General features: G+C 41.8%; 2 protein-coding genes across 2 annotated transcripts; one reads left to right on the forward strand and one right to left on the reverse strand.

The window, feature by feature from the left end:
- Nucleotides 1-38: 38 nt before the first annotated feature.
- Nucleotides 39-6,804, reverse strand: PSMA2 (proteasome 20S subunit alpha 2). The gene is made up of 8 exons (XM_039549058.1): nucleotides 6,700-6,804; nucleotides 4,846-4,922; nucleotides 4,225-4,357; nucleotides 3,712-3,834; nucleotides 3,283-3,364; nucleotides 2,104-2,177; nucleotides 1,592-1,649; nucleotides 39-1,516 (listed from the first exon to the last, which is right to left on the reverse strand). Exons 1-8 carry the CDS (start codon nucleotides 6,738-6,740, stop codon nucleotides 1,400-1,402), a joined length of 705 nt encoding a protein of 234 aa, XP_039404992.1. The 5' UTR covers nucleotides 6,741-6,804; the 3' UTR covers nucleotides 39-1,399.
- A 213-nt stretch (nucleotides 6,805-7,017) lies between these two features.
- On the forward strand, nucleotides 7,018-10,535 carry MRPL32 (mitochondrial ribosomal protein L32). Its single transcript, XM_010398637.4, has 3 exons — nucleotides 7,018-7,215; nucleotides 8,110-8,294; nucleotides 8,809-10,535. Exons 1-3 carry the CDS (start codon nucleotides 7,092-7,094, stop codon nucleotides 9,061-9,063), a joined length of 564 nt encoding a protein of 187 aa, XP_010396939.1. The 5' UTR covers nucleotides 7,018-7,091; the 3' UTR covers nucleotides 9,064-10,535.
- Nucleotides 10,536-15,890: the final 5,355 nt, after the last annotated feature.

Here is a 15,890-nt window from a genome sequence, read left to right on the forward strand (position 1 = left end):
TAAAATACTCAAAAAGTGATCTGGCGGAACTCTTAATGAACCATTTGGACAGAGCTTTTATTTCTGACATTAGGAAATAATTATGGCATGCTTCAGAAATTCTTATTCACCTGATGATAACATAAACCATCAGAAGACAGACATTGGAAAGCACAGGTCAATCAGCTTATACACTGCTTTCTACTCATATTTTGTATTTCCTTCATTAGTTAGGACTGGCTGATGTGTGTGACCTGCCAGGCTGCTCCCCTACATCCTTAGCCTTGTGTACAAGCAGCGTGACCCAGCTATTGCTCTCAGTTCACTATCAACATTTTGACAATCAGATTGCTTTAAAAAATATAAAATCTGAAAACAACAACTTAAATGGCTGCAGACCAGATTACTTCTGCTGGAAAAAAAAAAAAGGTATATTTATCCTGGGTTTTTTGTGGTAAATGTAGGTTTTTATGACTTGAACGACTCTATACGTGTAACAAATGTATTGATACATACACCTCCACACAATGATATCTGTAAAAAGTTATGAAGCACAAATTAAATGCTCTTTTCATTACATCTTTAGAATTATCTTGCAAGTTGGAAAATACTTTAGCACAATTCAAGGAATAAAGTAATTACATTACATACTCTCATTCTGTTTTGTAATTCCCATTGATTTTTATTGATGGTGATAAATGCATTTAGTTTGCAGTAAGAGTTACTACTTCCCTTTTTCTAACAATATTTCAAGGTTGAAAAAGTGCAATTTCTAGGGCCAAAAAAATAACTCAAGTAAAACAAGTTCTTGTGACACAAAGACCGGGAGGGTCGAAAGCAGAGAGGCTCAAGCAGACCACAGTACACCCCTGAAATGGAAGACTTTTCTGCCCCTTTGTGAAAGTACATGATCTTTTACACCAGATTATACCATTTCTGGAAGTTCATTGACATTTAAACAATATTCCAAAGTGAAAAAATTATCCTGTCACTCGACATCTAAATTTTTTAAAAGAAGGTCGAACGTAAGTTCATCGTGGCTGTATGTGAAAAACTCTTTCCTCAACAATAAGGATACTGAAATCTAAGCTTGATGTGGATAAACAAGCTAGGATTAAAAAGACACACAGACACCTTCCCCCAAAACAGTGGCCTTTGATTTTATTCTTTAGCCTTTTCCAAGCTGTCACTATAACTTTACATTTTGTACAGTATTTTGTGTATCAAGGGAAAGAATTATCCTTAACAAGATTCCATGTATTACAATATCAAGGACCGTTGTATTTGCACCCATGATGTTTAAAAAATCTCTCAGACAAACCATGTAGAAATAAGTATGCAAAAACTGCAAAGAAAAACATTTAAGTAGCCAAAATTAAAAAGACCTTTGTGTGAACCACACAGTCTAGCTCAGTTTCTACTAGGCTATTGCAGCCAAGTAGTCCTTAACCTCAGTAGGAGTGAGCCTCCTAAAACCAGCTTCATTACAGATGCCAACTTCAATGTTGTCTTCTGTCATTTGCCCTTCAAAGCTCTCCTATTAAAAAAAACACAGTTTAGTGAATCACATGATGAAGACATAAGAAACTTATTTCTTAAATATTTTGCTAACCTTTAGTGTTAAGATAGCTGTATGAATGGCATCTTCAAGCTCCAAATCTTCATTGTATCTGTAAACAGACATTCATTTATTTCAGCATAGGACAAAGACCTTTACAAATTTTAATAATCCTGGAATCTCTAAAAACCCCAAAACTGCTAAAATCTTTCTGTTTCTCATACAAATATTATTTGTAAGCACTGCAACATTAATAGTCAAAGTTATTATTTGCAAAAAAAAAAAAATCCCTACTTTTCCTACTGTCTGTCTATAACATTACTGCAAATATGCTGAATATAGTGTTTATTGCACTCAAGTAGTTCTACATAAATGCAAAAGCTGGAGTTTAAATAAATCAAACTTCCTGTGCATGTGTAAATAAGTACATTGGAAACATCACACCTTAAGTATTTTAAAACTTTGTTCTGACAATTTTAAAAGTGTGCATTTTTAAAAATCTGGCTGTTTTATATGGAACCTGAACAGAACATAGTATCCTTTCAGAGAAGTATCAAATACATTACCTTTTCTCAAGAAATGTTTTCCCATTGACGTAATTTTTTCCCATTGCTGTTGCTTTCCATGCAAAATAAGCTCCCTGAAAAAGCAACAATCTGTTGATTGAACTGTTTTGTGTAACTTAGTGAAACACTATGTATGCAATTACTTGGTAAAAAAGTACAGAAGCAATTATGAAAATACTGAGTGTTCTGAGACTGCAGGAGACAATTCTGGATCATATTCAGACTAATTTTATATGGGAACATATGCTGTGAAACTGTACAAAATGTGTATAGGGCCCCACCTACTTTCATCCTCGTACTACTTTGAAAGATGAATTGAGTAAGTGAATTAGCATAGTTTTGATTTGGGATTCCTTAAACAAAAATAGTACATTTGCCTTTGAGAAAGTGTACACTCAAATCCTTACTGAGGCTCACTCCACATATTCTTCTTTTTGAAGATAAAGTAATCTAAGTGACTTGTTGCAAATCAGCCATCTGATCTATGTTCACTACTACCAGGATATTTAGTCATCACTTCTATTCCCTCCTCTGCCATGAAGACCATCAGCAGTTCTATGGCTCAATCAAACTGCCTTAAACAAGGCATCTGCATTTTGCTTTTAACACGGGAGCATCAGGTAGTAATTCAAACTGCTGAAAGTTGCAATGATGACTAAAATGACCTCATTTTTTCATCTGAAGCACTGCACCTCACACGTGCATCAAAGGGTAGTTCTTCTGAAGTGCAGTGCACACGCAGCAAATAAACTCATTTAAATTAACCACTGTCATTAAATACCAAAGCACATGCATTACATTTCACAATGCAACAGGTTTTGGCTTAACTTCCATCCAGTTTGGAGCAGTATAAACAGTCAGCTTCTTTTTTTTCTAGTAGCTGTTGCAGAACACCATTTTTGCTGGCACTATCAACTAGGTGGAAAGGTATGAAAAGGGATGATCTCCCTCAGAAACAGCTGCCAGCCCTCAAGCAGTATAGGAACATGTAAGCACAGAATGATGCAGGCTTGCTCCAAGCACCTACTGAAATGACCCATTTTGACTTCTGAAGTTATGTTAAGGTATCTTCCATTCTAGCTCTGTATTATTATTCTCATCACAAAGTATCTCAGGAGCACAGGCAAAGTTTCCCATGTTTTTTCAAAGCAGCAGAACTTACAAGTGTAAGATACTTACAGATGGATCCGACTGAAATAAATACGGCCGCCCTTCGTTCCAGCCACATATTAGCAGTGATACACCAAAGGGACGAACACCACTACAGGCAAACAAAAAATAATAAATCATACAGTGAAAGTCAAAGGTGACTAATTATTTTGGACATGTTTGCCTTCTCCCCAGACCAGGGCTGTGATGAGGAATGATGAGTAAACCAACAGAACAAAACCAAAACTGTCCTGCCTTGGCTGACACATTTGTGTGCAAGATACGGAGACCCATTCTCACCCACTGCCAGACAGTGCTCCTCCTGCTGGCCCACTTTCTGTGCACATTTTCCACTGAAAAACTGCCTTTTCCACAAGAACTCCAATCACTGGGTAGCTGTTACTCATTACATTTAAACAACACAATCTTTCGAAGCAACTCTGCAATTCCAGCACGTACCCAGACTGCGTATACTCCTGCATCACAGAAGCAATTCTCTGTACTAGCTGAGCTGTTGGAATGGGCTCATGATAAACCAAGTAATACTGCTGGGCCAGCTTCCGAGCTCTGTGCACAAGTACTCTGAAAACAAAGACAAAACTCTTATGTCAAAAAAATTCCAACTACAACTGGAAACTCATAATAATAAATATCTGTTCAGGAGTTGTACACCTGGCATAACATCAATGTAAGAATACAGACTGCGCTGAGTTATCTTTATCAACCAAGTAATCGCTGAAATATTTAAAGTGAAAGTAAGGTTGAATTACACTGCTTTCATTCTTTAGATACAAGGTTATTTGACAAGTTAATTAACATATTAAGAAAAACTTCAAGTGAATGTCGTTTACAGTGCAATACAATATAGTATTATGAGATACACTTAAAAAGAAACAGCCAATTGCTACCTGTTACCTAAATTTCTTGTATGAATATGTATCTAAATGGTGATCAAACAAAATTTTTTAATACCTGTAATCTGGACCCATACCACTGTACACTAAACCTATATGTTTGGTAATTGGTTCTACTTTGTGGACACTTCTTTCATCATACAGGATGGATTTCTGCTTCTTCTCAGTTGCCAATACCACTCCATTTGCAGCTGGAAAGGAACAAAAAAATTCTTTAAATATTAAACTAAAATTAGCAGTCAAAACACAGACAAGCTTATTAAACTGTAAAAATTTTCTTCCTCTCTTTTTAAAAGCCATTCAAGCTTACAATCATGTTAAAGAGAGATACTTTGATGAATACACCAAACACATTGTTTCTTTTTTCAAATAACCATACAGCTCCCATAATCCCATTCTAAAGATTCTGAATAACATTAATAACTGAGCAATCTACGTAACTTTTTATATCTACTTCTACCAACTGAATGTCTCCAAAATCACCCAAAAAAAGAATGCCAGGAAACATTAAACCTATTAAAACATGTGAAAATCCATTGAAAGAGTAACAAAATATGTAATAGAAAAAGATAAAGAAGGATCCAATACAAAGGACCCAGTACATGATCCAAATTGGTTTAGTTGTCTCAAAAAATAGTCGAAATCCCAAATCCTCCACTGAAGTATTTTCAGGACATACCTTTAATCCCAACTGATGGAGCTCCTGCAGCTACTGCAGCCAAAGCATATTCAATCTGAACAAGCTTTCCAGAAGGACTAAAAAGAAGACGCAAAATAAAGATTTCCACTCAGTGGGAAAAACCTTCAGGGTGTGTCATGACTTTCTACTGAAATTACACTGAATGTGTGTTTCTAAAAGCTTTCAAGACACTGATGTTCACTGCTGAAAGGAACCAGCAAAACACGGCTATGCTTTTTGACTGACAAGCACATGAGGTCAATGGCACAAGACAGCAACAACTCCCGTTCCATTCCCAGGTATTCCTGCATTTTGTTTTAACGATCCACATTATTCTGGTAATGGATGCAGAATCCTCAGAGCAGAGCTGCAGGTGTCAAGCAAAATAAGTTACAAAGTAACTTATTCAGAAAGATGGAGGGGTCCATTCTCCATCCACAGGAAAAAGGACACCAGAGAGCCACTCACTGGGCAAGTGATTTTGCAAGTGGATGTATTCTCTAGGCTGTATTTCAGACACTGCTGCTTTAATAGTTGCAGAAGTAAAATCGGATATTATGTAACTCAGTGCTTAGATGAAGAAAACAAAGCAAGCAATAATCAATCAGTGTAGTCATTTATACACTGAGGAAACAGCGTGTAAGGGTGACAAACTAGTAACTCTGGCTTTTCCACTACAAAATATAACAAATCAGAACTGTCATTCCAAGCATGTAGTTCTTCTGTAAAATTCTTCTGTAAAATACAAAAAGTTTGTAACTCCCTTAGGAAACCATTTCCGACAGCTAATAAAGAATTCAATCTACTTGAGCAGAGCAAGCACGTTGGGCAGCTTCCATCCATTAAGAATATTCTTTTCATCATTTTAGGTTGCAAACTGCTTCATTTGCTCAACTGCAACAAGCCTTTAGCAATTCCTTTTGCAATAACACAGTGTGATTCTCCTCTGAGAAAAAGGGGGTACTTCAACACAAGCAGCATGAAGATTCTTATGTCCAGTTTTTCTTTTTTATATATGCAACATAGGTCTTAATACCTTAATACTTTCATCGAGAAAAAAAAAAAAAAAAAATTGAAAGTTTTCCTCTACTCTGAATTAATCTTCAGTCTAGGTATTAGAGCAACACCCCAACAGACCCCACTCCAATGGCATATTCACTCTGTGCATGTCATCATTCCACATTCGGGCCATGCACAACACCAAGTGCAAGGAGAGCAGAGACTGCCAAGTGTAGCAGGAAGGAACACAAACTATTCTAAAACTCATCTGCTTCACTCATTCCCACATCTGCAAAGCTTGTTCTGAAGCAAGCTCTCACGACACCACAGCTCAGCTGTTATCACGCATCTCCAGTTAGCTAAGAACCAGAGAATTATTCCCCAGCCTATAGTATGCGTGTGTGTGGTGATCCCGAGTTTGCTAAACCAAACACACGCTGTAGGGCACTACCAGTGTCGAGACAGACCTTAACTTGGTCCTACAGCGGTTCTGTCTCACAGCCACGAGTTGACACAAGCGGCGCCCGCACTGGGGCCCGAGGTAAGCGACGGACACCAAGTGGAACCCAGGACTCTCCCCGCAACCCTCGCAGCCCTTCAGGAAGCCTCTGGGCAGCTGCGTCTCCCCCTCAGGCGCCTGACCCCCGCCGCTCTCCCCAGGCCCGTCACTCCTGTCCAGGTCCAGCCCCGCTGCCCCCCAAAGCTCGCAGGCCCGATGACTCTGCAAAGCGCCCCCTCGGTTCTGCGTCGCCGCTGCCGGCAGGCCACTCCGCTCAGGCTGCGCGCCGTCCTCCCGGTGGCCCGGCAGCCCGCCCGCCTCTGCCCCCGGGCCCACAGCAGCTCCTGCCCCAGTACCTGAAGGTGGTGAGGGAGAAGCTGTAGCCGCGCTCCGCCATTTTGGCACCAGCCCCTGCAGGCCCCGCGCCGGCTCCTCGGCGCAGGCGCGGACGCCGCTCCCGCTCCCAGCGCTAAGGCAAAGCGAGCGCGCTGATTGGCGGGGTGGCGGCGTGTGCCTGAGCGTGCCGAGATGCGGTTGGCGGAGAGGCTTGCCGTGCAGCATGCTGGGAGTTGGAGTCCTCCTTCTGTCCTTCGCCGCCCCGCCCTCCTGGTCGCGAGAGCAGTGCTGGGACTTGGAGTCCTGTTCATGTGTCCCTGCGATGCCGTGACAGACTGAGGGCACTCGGTTTCCCAGAAGGCTCAGCGAAAGGCGCATCTTCCCCGAGGGCTCGGCAGGGCCGCGTGGGGCTATGGCGGTGGTGGTACTCGTCCGCTCTCCGCTGCCGCGGCTTCGCGCCCTGCTCCAGCGCTGCTGGGGGCGGCTGGAGCGCGGCCTCTGGCCGGGTCTCCTCGGGGGACAGAGCCCACCCTGGGGTAGGTCGCGGCCTCTTCTCCGCCTAGCTGAAGGAACTGGACGTGTTCCTGTGTTATCTGCCTTGAGAAGGGATTGGAGTAGATGGTCTCAGAGGTCTCTTGCAACGCCATCGATTCTGTGAGAGGGCGGTGTGAGGGCTGAGGGACTCGTTTTACGTGTGAAGGGCGGAGGGAGAGAGGGCGCTGGGGCAGGAGGGCGCGGCCCTGGGGTCAGTGAGGGAGCGGGGCGGGGGCGCCGCTCTGACCTTGCTTCGGGGGTGACGGCAGTATCGTGTTTTGTTTCCTCGACCGCAGGTAAAATGGGGCTTGGCTGCAAGGAATTTCTTTCTCACAGAGTCACAGAATATGCTGAGTTGGAAGGAGCACACAAAGATTATCAAGTCCAACTCAGCCCTGCCCAGGACAGCCCCAAGAGTCACATCACGTACCTGAGAGCGTTGTCCAAACGCTTCCTGAACTTTGTCTGGCTTGGAGCTGTGACCACTTCCCTGGGGAGCCTGTTCCAGTGCCCAACCACCCTCTGGGGGAAGAACCTTTTCCTAATGTCTGACCTAAACCTCCTTTGACTCAGCTTCATGCCATTCTCTCAAGTCCTGTCACCACAGAGGAGAGATCAGTGCCTCCCCCTCTGCTTCCCCTCATGAGGAAGTTGTAGACTGTGATGAGGTCTCCCTTCACTCTCCTCCAGGCTGAGCAGACTAAGTAACCTTAGCTGCTCCTTGTGTCACTTCCCTTCCAGGCCCTTCACGATCCTCGTGGCCTCCCTTTGAATGCTGTATAAGAGCTTTATATCCTTCTTATGTTGTGGTGCCCAAAACTGCAGACAGTATTCAAGGGGAGGCTGCACCAGTGCAGACTGGGACAATCACCCCCCTCTTTTTCTTTCTCCTGCAGGACCAGTACTAGCTGTGCAAGGTCCGGCTCTTGTTCCACAAGGGATAAATGATGCTGGTGAGAGCAGTGCCGAGGCGCAGAGCCTGCTGGAGAGCGTCCTGTGGATGGCGGCGCCCAAGCAAAGGCGCACCGTTGAGGTGAACCGCAGCCGGCGGAGGCATCCCAGCAAGCTCATAGAAATGAAGGTAATCAGCAAAGTCCTTGTTTTAGAGAGTCATTGCAGAGAGAAGTACTGACTGTAAAAGCTCCCTGGACTTTGTTTATACATAAATAAGCTTAAAAGATACTATAATCTTTAAAATCCATTGTAACAGATACATTCGTCATGTGTGACAGTAGTCTGAGGTTAAATAAACAGTGGCACTTGAGGTGCAAGCCAACAAAATGTGAATTTTGGCTGAACAGATAATTTAATGGAAAAGGCCTACATTTTCTGTGCATCTAATTGAGTCCATAGGTCTTTAGTCTTCCAAACATAAATAGGCATAATGACTTAGATACTGAATTTATAGGCTGTTCTTAGTAGTAGCCATTGAGATAGCAACACATTACAGAAAAATTATGTAGAAGAATACAGTTTGAAATGGTAGTTGAGTTTCTCTACTATTTCATTTAACATTTTTATTTGTAGTCGTTCCCTGTTTCTTTTTCTGCTGCTGTTCAAATGACAAAATTTCCTGTTTTCCACTGTCATTTTAGAGGAACATAGATGTTTGTCCTGAGTGTGGAAACTTGAAGCAGAAACATGTCCTTTGCGGCTATTGTTACGCAAAAGTCAAAGAAGAAACTCGACTGATACGGATGGAAATACATAAGAAGGAAGGAAGACCGTTTAATGCTCCAACTGTGGAGACTGTTGTCCTTTATGAAGGAGAAAAACCCACAGAAAAAGATGCAGGCAAGCGGATCATTGAAAGAGCCAGGAAGCGTCCATCTTGGTTTGTTCAAAATTGATGCTGTAGGATTAATGGTAGCAAAGGCAGTTGCTGCAGGAAGAGAATTCATGATTTTCAGTAATGTTTTTCTTGTTCACTCAGTGTGAACAGAACTGCTCTGAACTTTTGGGAAGCCTGCTTGAATTCTGTGTTGTACCATATGATTTTACAATCAGGTGGTGTTTCTCTAGCATGCAGTGGGAAATGCTTCTCAGTGATACATCACAGCAGTCAATAAACAGAAATCAGGATCTGCCTTGGATTTGGATATCTGCATACAGTACACTGAACAATTTGTATGCTAATGTTCTATGCTGGTTTTGTAAATAACATCCTTTAAACAAAACAAAAACATTCACAGATGTACAATAAAGTGTTAAGTGTCCCAGGGAAATTTGCTTTCTGGTTTTGGCTGCTGCTCTTAGGGAGGGGGAAAAAAGGTTGAAAAGTGATTTTGATTAGAAACAAAGGATATTTGCAAGGAAAGATGTAGTTATTTGGTTATTTCCTTTGTGTGGATCTCTCCACAATGCTGCTGTTTGAGATAATTGGTGATAGCCCTGGGTTTGAGCAAAATAGTGATTGCCACATAGTATTTGCATTTTTTCTGCACTGGACTAAGGCTGAGTGTTTCTTGCTATTGTCAGTATACAAGATAATTTTCTATCTTAAAAGGTTGTGGAAAGCCTGTTTTCCCCCCTCAAAATACACTTGGTTTTTTGAGTAAAAAACCAAATTGAAATGTAATGACTGTAAATCTGTAAATGTGACAGGGGTCAAAGCTGGCTCTTTGCAGCCACTGCTGTTCAGTAGTCTGGGTGGTCAGTGTGTGCTTGGAAAACTGCGAACGGCCGCAGTGCCTTGGGCTGGAGTCCTGGGCAGAGAGGGGGCAGCTCTGCCTCCACTCTCCACTGGTGCCCTTCAGAAGTGCAGTTGCAGCACCTCCCTGGATTTTCACTTTGGTTTTAGCCACACAGCAGCATCACTGCCTTAGGGATTTAAGTCTGTTTTCAGTTTCTGTTTGGGATTTCAGTATACACATGGTGCTCTTTGGTATTGTGTGGGAATGTGTCTTGTTTGGTTCAGTCCGGGTCTCCCCTTTGGGTTTTGTATTACTGTACCATCCCAGTTTATACCCTCCTGGTTTCGTGTTCATAACCCTGCTTTCTCTATTTGTCTCCTCCCAGACCCCTGCCAATCGCTCCGGCACCCCTCCCAAGCTTCTAGAAAGTTCTGGCAGGGGCGTCGAGTGATTGGTCTTGGGGGGAGGATCCCTCCCTTCCTTTCCCAAGATAGGTTCCCTTGTGTGTCCCTCATCCCACAGACCCGTTCTCTCCTTCCCTGATTCGATGCCGTTGTCATCCCTCCCCTGTCGCCACCCCCCCATAAAACCCCTGGCAGGCACGTTCAGGGTTGCTCATTGCTGGACACCCCTGGGGGGCGAGGTCCCCTGTTCGGAGACGCAATAAACCTTCGGGATTTCATCCACAATTGAGCCTGCCTCCTTCTTCCACCACCTGCCTCTATTGCCACAGTCCTGTGGAAGGACCCACGAGCCAGACCTCTGGTCTCCCGGATTCCGGAGGCTGGCCCCTGCAGCCTCCTGCATCCAGAGCTGACCGGGCAAAGTGGGAACTGCTCCAAAAAGGACGCAGAGGCAGTATTGTGGCTCAGCCACCCTAGTAGCTATTTGCTGCCAAAAAATGCAAACCTGCCCCAGCCCTGTCTGGGTGGTCCCTCTATTTCATTGGCACTTGAGTGTATGTGCTCCTTTGCTTCCTGGTTCAGGGAGCTGTGCTGGCTTAGAACTGTTCCCTGGCTTTCTACAGCATGTTTTTTTTTGGTGGGGATCTCCCTGTAGGGATCTTCTGTCAGGGTCAGAAAAGTGGCAGTGTGGACTGTAGGAATATGAAAGCGGAGGACACAGGACCGCACTTTCCTCAATAGGCTTCATTGGCAGTTGGCTGAGCTCCTTATGCCTGCTTAGGGAGTGGGCTGGAATGCTTCACTTCTGCTTTCCTTGCTCTGGATCCCATGCTTTGAAGCATAACTGGTAGTAACAGATGTTAGTGGAGATAATGCATTTCCTCCATAAGTAATGGGAGCAAGGGAATAATGGAAGCTGATAAGTAAATTGATGCCATTCAATTGACAGTATCCAAGCAAACAACATAAGTCCTTTTGATTTGTCCAAACTGGATTTAGTCCAGTCATGCCTATTTTTCACTTGTTCAGAAGTGAAGCCAATGAAAGGTGTCCAGCAGGTTGTGGAATGGAAAGCTAACTTTTAACAGAGCTGCATGGGATGAGACTGACATATTAGAGGTGAGATTAACCCAGCAGTAAGGCAGATACATACATGCCTTTCCCACAGGGCAGTGTATTTTAGAGAGAGGTGAGAGTCTTTTTATTTGTTCACATATAGGACTAATTGCACCTTACCAATTGCACTTAGTTGCTTTTTAGATATTAATATTTGACAGTTCTGTAGGAAAAAAGCTGAATAAGCATCACTTCCTCCAAGATCAAGGTTAGTGAATCCTTCCGGGTAAGAAATCAAACAAAGGGGCAAGACACCTGCATGGATGAGCAAGGAGCTTCTGGCAAAACATAAAGAGAAGAAGGAAGTTTATGGAAGCTTGTGGAAAAAGGGGCAGGGTTCTTGGGCACTTGGGAGGGATATAGGAGTGTTTTACAAGTACGCAGGAATGTGATCTGGAAGGCTAAAGTCCATCTGGAATTAAATGTGGCAAGGGAGGTCAAGGACAGCAACAGGGACTCCCACCAGTACACCAGTAGCAACAGGAAGATTTGGGAAAACATGGGCCCCCTGCCCATGGTGACAAAGGATCCAGAGAAGGCAATTAGGGAAGGTCTCTTTTTGCTTTAGTCTTTATTGCTAAGGCAGCCCTCAGGAAGCTGTGACTCTGTAGGCAAGTGAGAAAGTCTGGAGAAAAGATTTTGTGTTGAGGAGGATCAGTTTATAGAGTTGTGGGTGTCAAGGCCTTGATGAGATGCACCCTCAAGTGCTGAGGGAGCTGGGAGATGTTATTTGTAAGATCACGGAGAGGTACATGAGAACTCGAACTTCAAAAAGAGCAAGAAGGAGGACAGGATCCAGGAACTACAAGCCAGTTAACGTCAATCCCTGGAAAGGTGATGGAATGGCCTGGTTGTCACCTCTAAGCATCCAGACAAAAAAGAAGGTTATGAGAAGTAATCAACATGAATCCACCGAGGGGAAATCATGCTGGACCAACCATCCTTGTATGATGAAGTGACTGGCTGGGTGGATGAGGGAAGAGCAGTGGATAATGTCTACCTCTACTTCAAGGCTTTTGATGCTGTCTTCCACAACATTCCAATAGGCCAGAACTGGCTGAGTGGCAGATCCCAGAGCATTGTGATCATCACCACAGAGTCCAGCTGGAGGCCTGTAGCTGAAGGTGTTCCCCAAGGGTCAGCAGGGGGCCCACTCTTGTTCAACAGAGATCATTAAGGGACTGAAGGACAGGCTGAGGGAGCTGGGCCTGTTCAGCCTAGAGAAGAGACAACTGAGGGGATCTTGTCAATGCATAAAATGCTCTAGGTGAACCTGCTTTAGCAGGAGGTTTGAACTAGATGATCTCCAGAGGTCCCTTCCAACCCCAGCCATTCTGTGATTCATTTCATAGACACACAGTTTATGTTGGTTCTGCATTTATGCAATCCAGACAAGAAGAGATGCTTGTCAATGTTTCATAGTTGTTTCTGAGTGACGTGAGGGGAAAGTCATTTGGTATTCATGGTGTCTAAAGGAAAAATTAGAACCAACTGATAAATATTGAAGATTTGTATATGTAACTGATGTTAATTTTTCATAGAAGAAATTCTCTTCAGTGGGAGTCAGAACAGTCTTGTTTGAATGACTTTTCCTTCAAAAGAAAAGCAGAGCTCATTTTCATAGCGTCATTGTGTCAACCCTGACAATGTAAAGCTCCATTACTTTCAAATAAAATTGTAAAAAAAAAAAAAATCCTCTAAAATATGTAGCCTGGTCTGTTACTTGAAATAAGCCCTGTCTATATGTAATTTAGAAGAAATATAAATTGCAATAGCAGTAATATAGAAACACACATTTTTAGAAACAATGTAAATTAAAATTAACAAAAGGCAAGCTGGTTGTTGCAAATGCTGTGCTTTAGAATCCATTTACAAACAAAAATTTTAGGCAAAAGTAATTTTATTTTGATTCTTTGGGTACCTGCTAGAAGTTGAAATAGACATTTTTTGTCTGAAAATTTTATATGATTAAGTACATGTGATATTTGATTAATTTTTTCTTCTATAAGGATTTTATGGAAAAATTAATTTATTTTACATTTTAGAAAGATCCATAAAGATGATGTAATGTCTTAAAATACAAGGATGCAGGTTGCTAAACAGTTTTATATATTACTAAGATCTGCAGACACAATCTCTGGCAGTGATCAATTACGATATCCTTAGAGGCTGATAAACCAAGTTCCTCCTTAATCACCCATTTGGTAAGGAAATGTTAGTAAAATACTTCTGCCCAGAGAGTCTTAATCTATGCTGTTGAACAGACTGTGCTGTTTGATGTAAGATACCCTCCTTCAAAGCACTAGGTGGCAGAGCAGTGCAGATTTCGGGCAGGTGCAAAACAGAAGCCCGAGATTTCAAGTGAGATAGGAAACAGTGTCAGATTCAAAGAATTTGCATCTGTGTGAGCAGAACATCTGCGAAAAGACTGAAGTTGATGAATACGAAGAAAAATACAATAAGTGTTATAAGATACAAATTAATTGTTCCACGTAGATTTGATTTAATCTGTATGGAAAACTAATACACTGGCTTTTGTGTATATTTATGCACTTCTGCTCTTTGCTCCGTGAATTATTTGAAATAACTTCTCCTTAATTACAGATGGCTTTTCATGTTGTTTTCCATGCCTAATATAATCAGATAGTTGACATTTTATTTATGCAGCTAGAAAGTCCCAAAATTAATAGGTCTGATGGCATTCCAGTGAATTTCGAGGTATAATTGTCTTGAATTCATAGAGCCATAAGGATCTATTTATAAACAGCAGACAGGACCTGGAAAGAAAAGGAAACCAGTGAGGTGTTTAAAAAGATACTAGTTGCTCAGAAGGGAATAGAGGATTTTGTGCCCTGTCAAAGTTTTGAAACATTTTAGAAGCACAGGAGTGATAAAGGATCCTGTGTCTTTAGAACTTGTGAATTAGTATTTAAATAAGATATTAACAAAATTCCTTCTTTCACCTCACATGACTGCATTGTGTAATTTATGCTGTGAATGAGAATCAATAAATACGAGATGTTTCCAAATAATTTACCTCACTCTTAACCTGCCAAAGACTTAAGAATGGGGCCAAATGGAAGGAAAACCCATGAAATGAATGAGAAGAAAGTACACTATGCAGCAGTGATGGATCTAGTTTTGCATACTCCTATGTATATTCCTAGGAGATTCTGTTGAAGTCAGTGGCATATAATTCAAGGGAAAATTTTGTGCAATGTACTGAAATCCTGGGCATGTGGATGTATGCAGGTATATGTATTTTTAATGCAGAGCATGTACCTGGGAAACTACTGCTGGATACCAAACAGATATGGTTTACAGCTGAACACTAAGATTGCCTTTGATTAATGTAGTAAATTGACTCTAATCAGTTGATGTTTTTCAAACATCCTATATTTCAGTTTCAATTCCTTTATTTTCCTCACTGGTTGAGGACAATACACATACTTAGAAGAAAGTTTGTAGGATTCGTTTTATATTTTGAAGTGCTGGATAAACCTATGAAAAAGAAACCTGAAACTGGAGCAGAAGACCCAAAACAAAACTTTTGTCACCATACAAAATTTGTCAGCAAGTTCTCTGGAGGGCCACTGCTGAATCCTGTGATTATTTTAGGGTTTGGTTTTTTGTTTTTTTTTTTTTTTTCAATAAAGCAAATTTCCTGGTTCTAAGATGGTGGATCAAAAGTGAAGAAGCAAAGATTTGGAAAAGCACTCAGCAGAAATCCAGTCCTAGTTTATAATTTTCTAGCGTGTTCTACCTTTTAAACGAATCCTAAGATTTGAAAAGTTGGGATATACTTATCCAAATACACAGGTATCTGACTGTTTCCTTTGGTTTCTTCAAAGGGTACAGACTCTTCTCTATACAAGATGATTCTGATGGAGTTGTTCTCACTAAACAATCATACAGAAATGTTCTGACATGTCCTGGATGTAAGATAGATTAACACTTTATGTGTCCTAAATTTGGAATCAGTTTACCAAGGTTCAGGAGGAATAGGCACCATAAATGCAGCATGTCATGGTGTAGGAAGGAAAGTGAGCCCCTACTTAAAGGGCTGCCAGCTCTTACATCCATTCCCAAGGTATACTAAAGCTGTTTCTATTCCCAGCCCCATCAGCTTGTCTATTGCTGTGGCTTACAGCTCTGCTTTCCATTATGCTGTAGCTCTAAGCCACATTATGTGACATTCTCTCAGTGGAACTAAGGATTTTGAACAGCTTGTTGGAAAGATATATATTTCATTTTATAATCTGGGATTACTATTAAATACAAAGAATAGAGGTTTTGAAGGGGCTATACTGAATAGCTTAAGGCTCAAAATTGACAGGCCAGTCCTGTAGGAGAGGTTTGTTAAATGTACTGGGTTTGGAAGTTCCTACTCATTTGTCTTTTGACAGTTCCTACTCGGTCATAGTCAGATCAAGTAGAGCATCTAAGGTGTTTTGAAAAACATCAGGAGTCTGCTCAGTTATAGATATCTTATATAATTCTGTCTCTCTTAAACAGAATAAATGA

Source organism: Corvus cornix, chromosome 2 (assembly GCF_000738735.6).
Source record: "Corvus cornix cornix isolate S_Up_H32 chromosome 2, ASM73873v5, whole genome shotgun sequence".
Classification (NCBI taxonomy): domain Eukaryota; kingdom Metazoa; phylum Chordata; class Aves; order Passeriformes; family Corvidae; genus Corvus; species Corvus cornix.

What these genes read in the sequence shown, in the direction of transcription:
- PSMA2 (XM_039549058.1), bottom strand. Translation starts at nt 6,740, where the DNA reads ATGGCGGAGCGCGGCTACAGCTTCTCCCTCACCACCTTCAG. An exon ending in TCCATCAGTTGGGATTAAAG is followed by an intron (nt 4,358 to 4,845) that starts GTATGTCCTGAA and finishes GTTCCTTTCCAG; the next exon opens with CTGCAAATGGAGTGGTATTG. An exon ending in CAGCTATCTTAACACTAAAG is followed by an intron (nt 1,517 to 1,591) that starts GTTAGCAAAATA and finishes TTTTTTTAATAG; the next exon opens with GAGAGCTTTGAAGGGCAAAT.
- MRPL32 (XM_010398637.4), top strand. Translation starts at nt 7,092, where the DNA reads ATGGCGGTGGTGGTACTCGTCCGCTCTCCGCTGCCGCGGCTTCGCGCC. An exon ending in GGGACAGAGCCCACCCTGGG is followed by an intron (nt 7,216 to 8,109) that starts GTAGGTCGCGGC and finishes TTTCTCCTGCAG; the next exon opens with GACCAGTACTAGCTGTGCAA. An exon ending in GCAAGCTCATAGAAATGAAG is followed by an intron (nt 8,295 to 8,808) that starts GTAATCAGCAAA and finishes CTGTCATTTTAG; the next exon opens with AGGAACATAGATGTTTGTCC.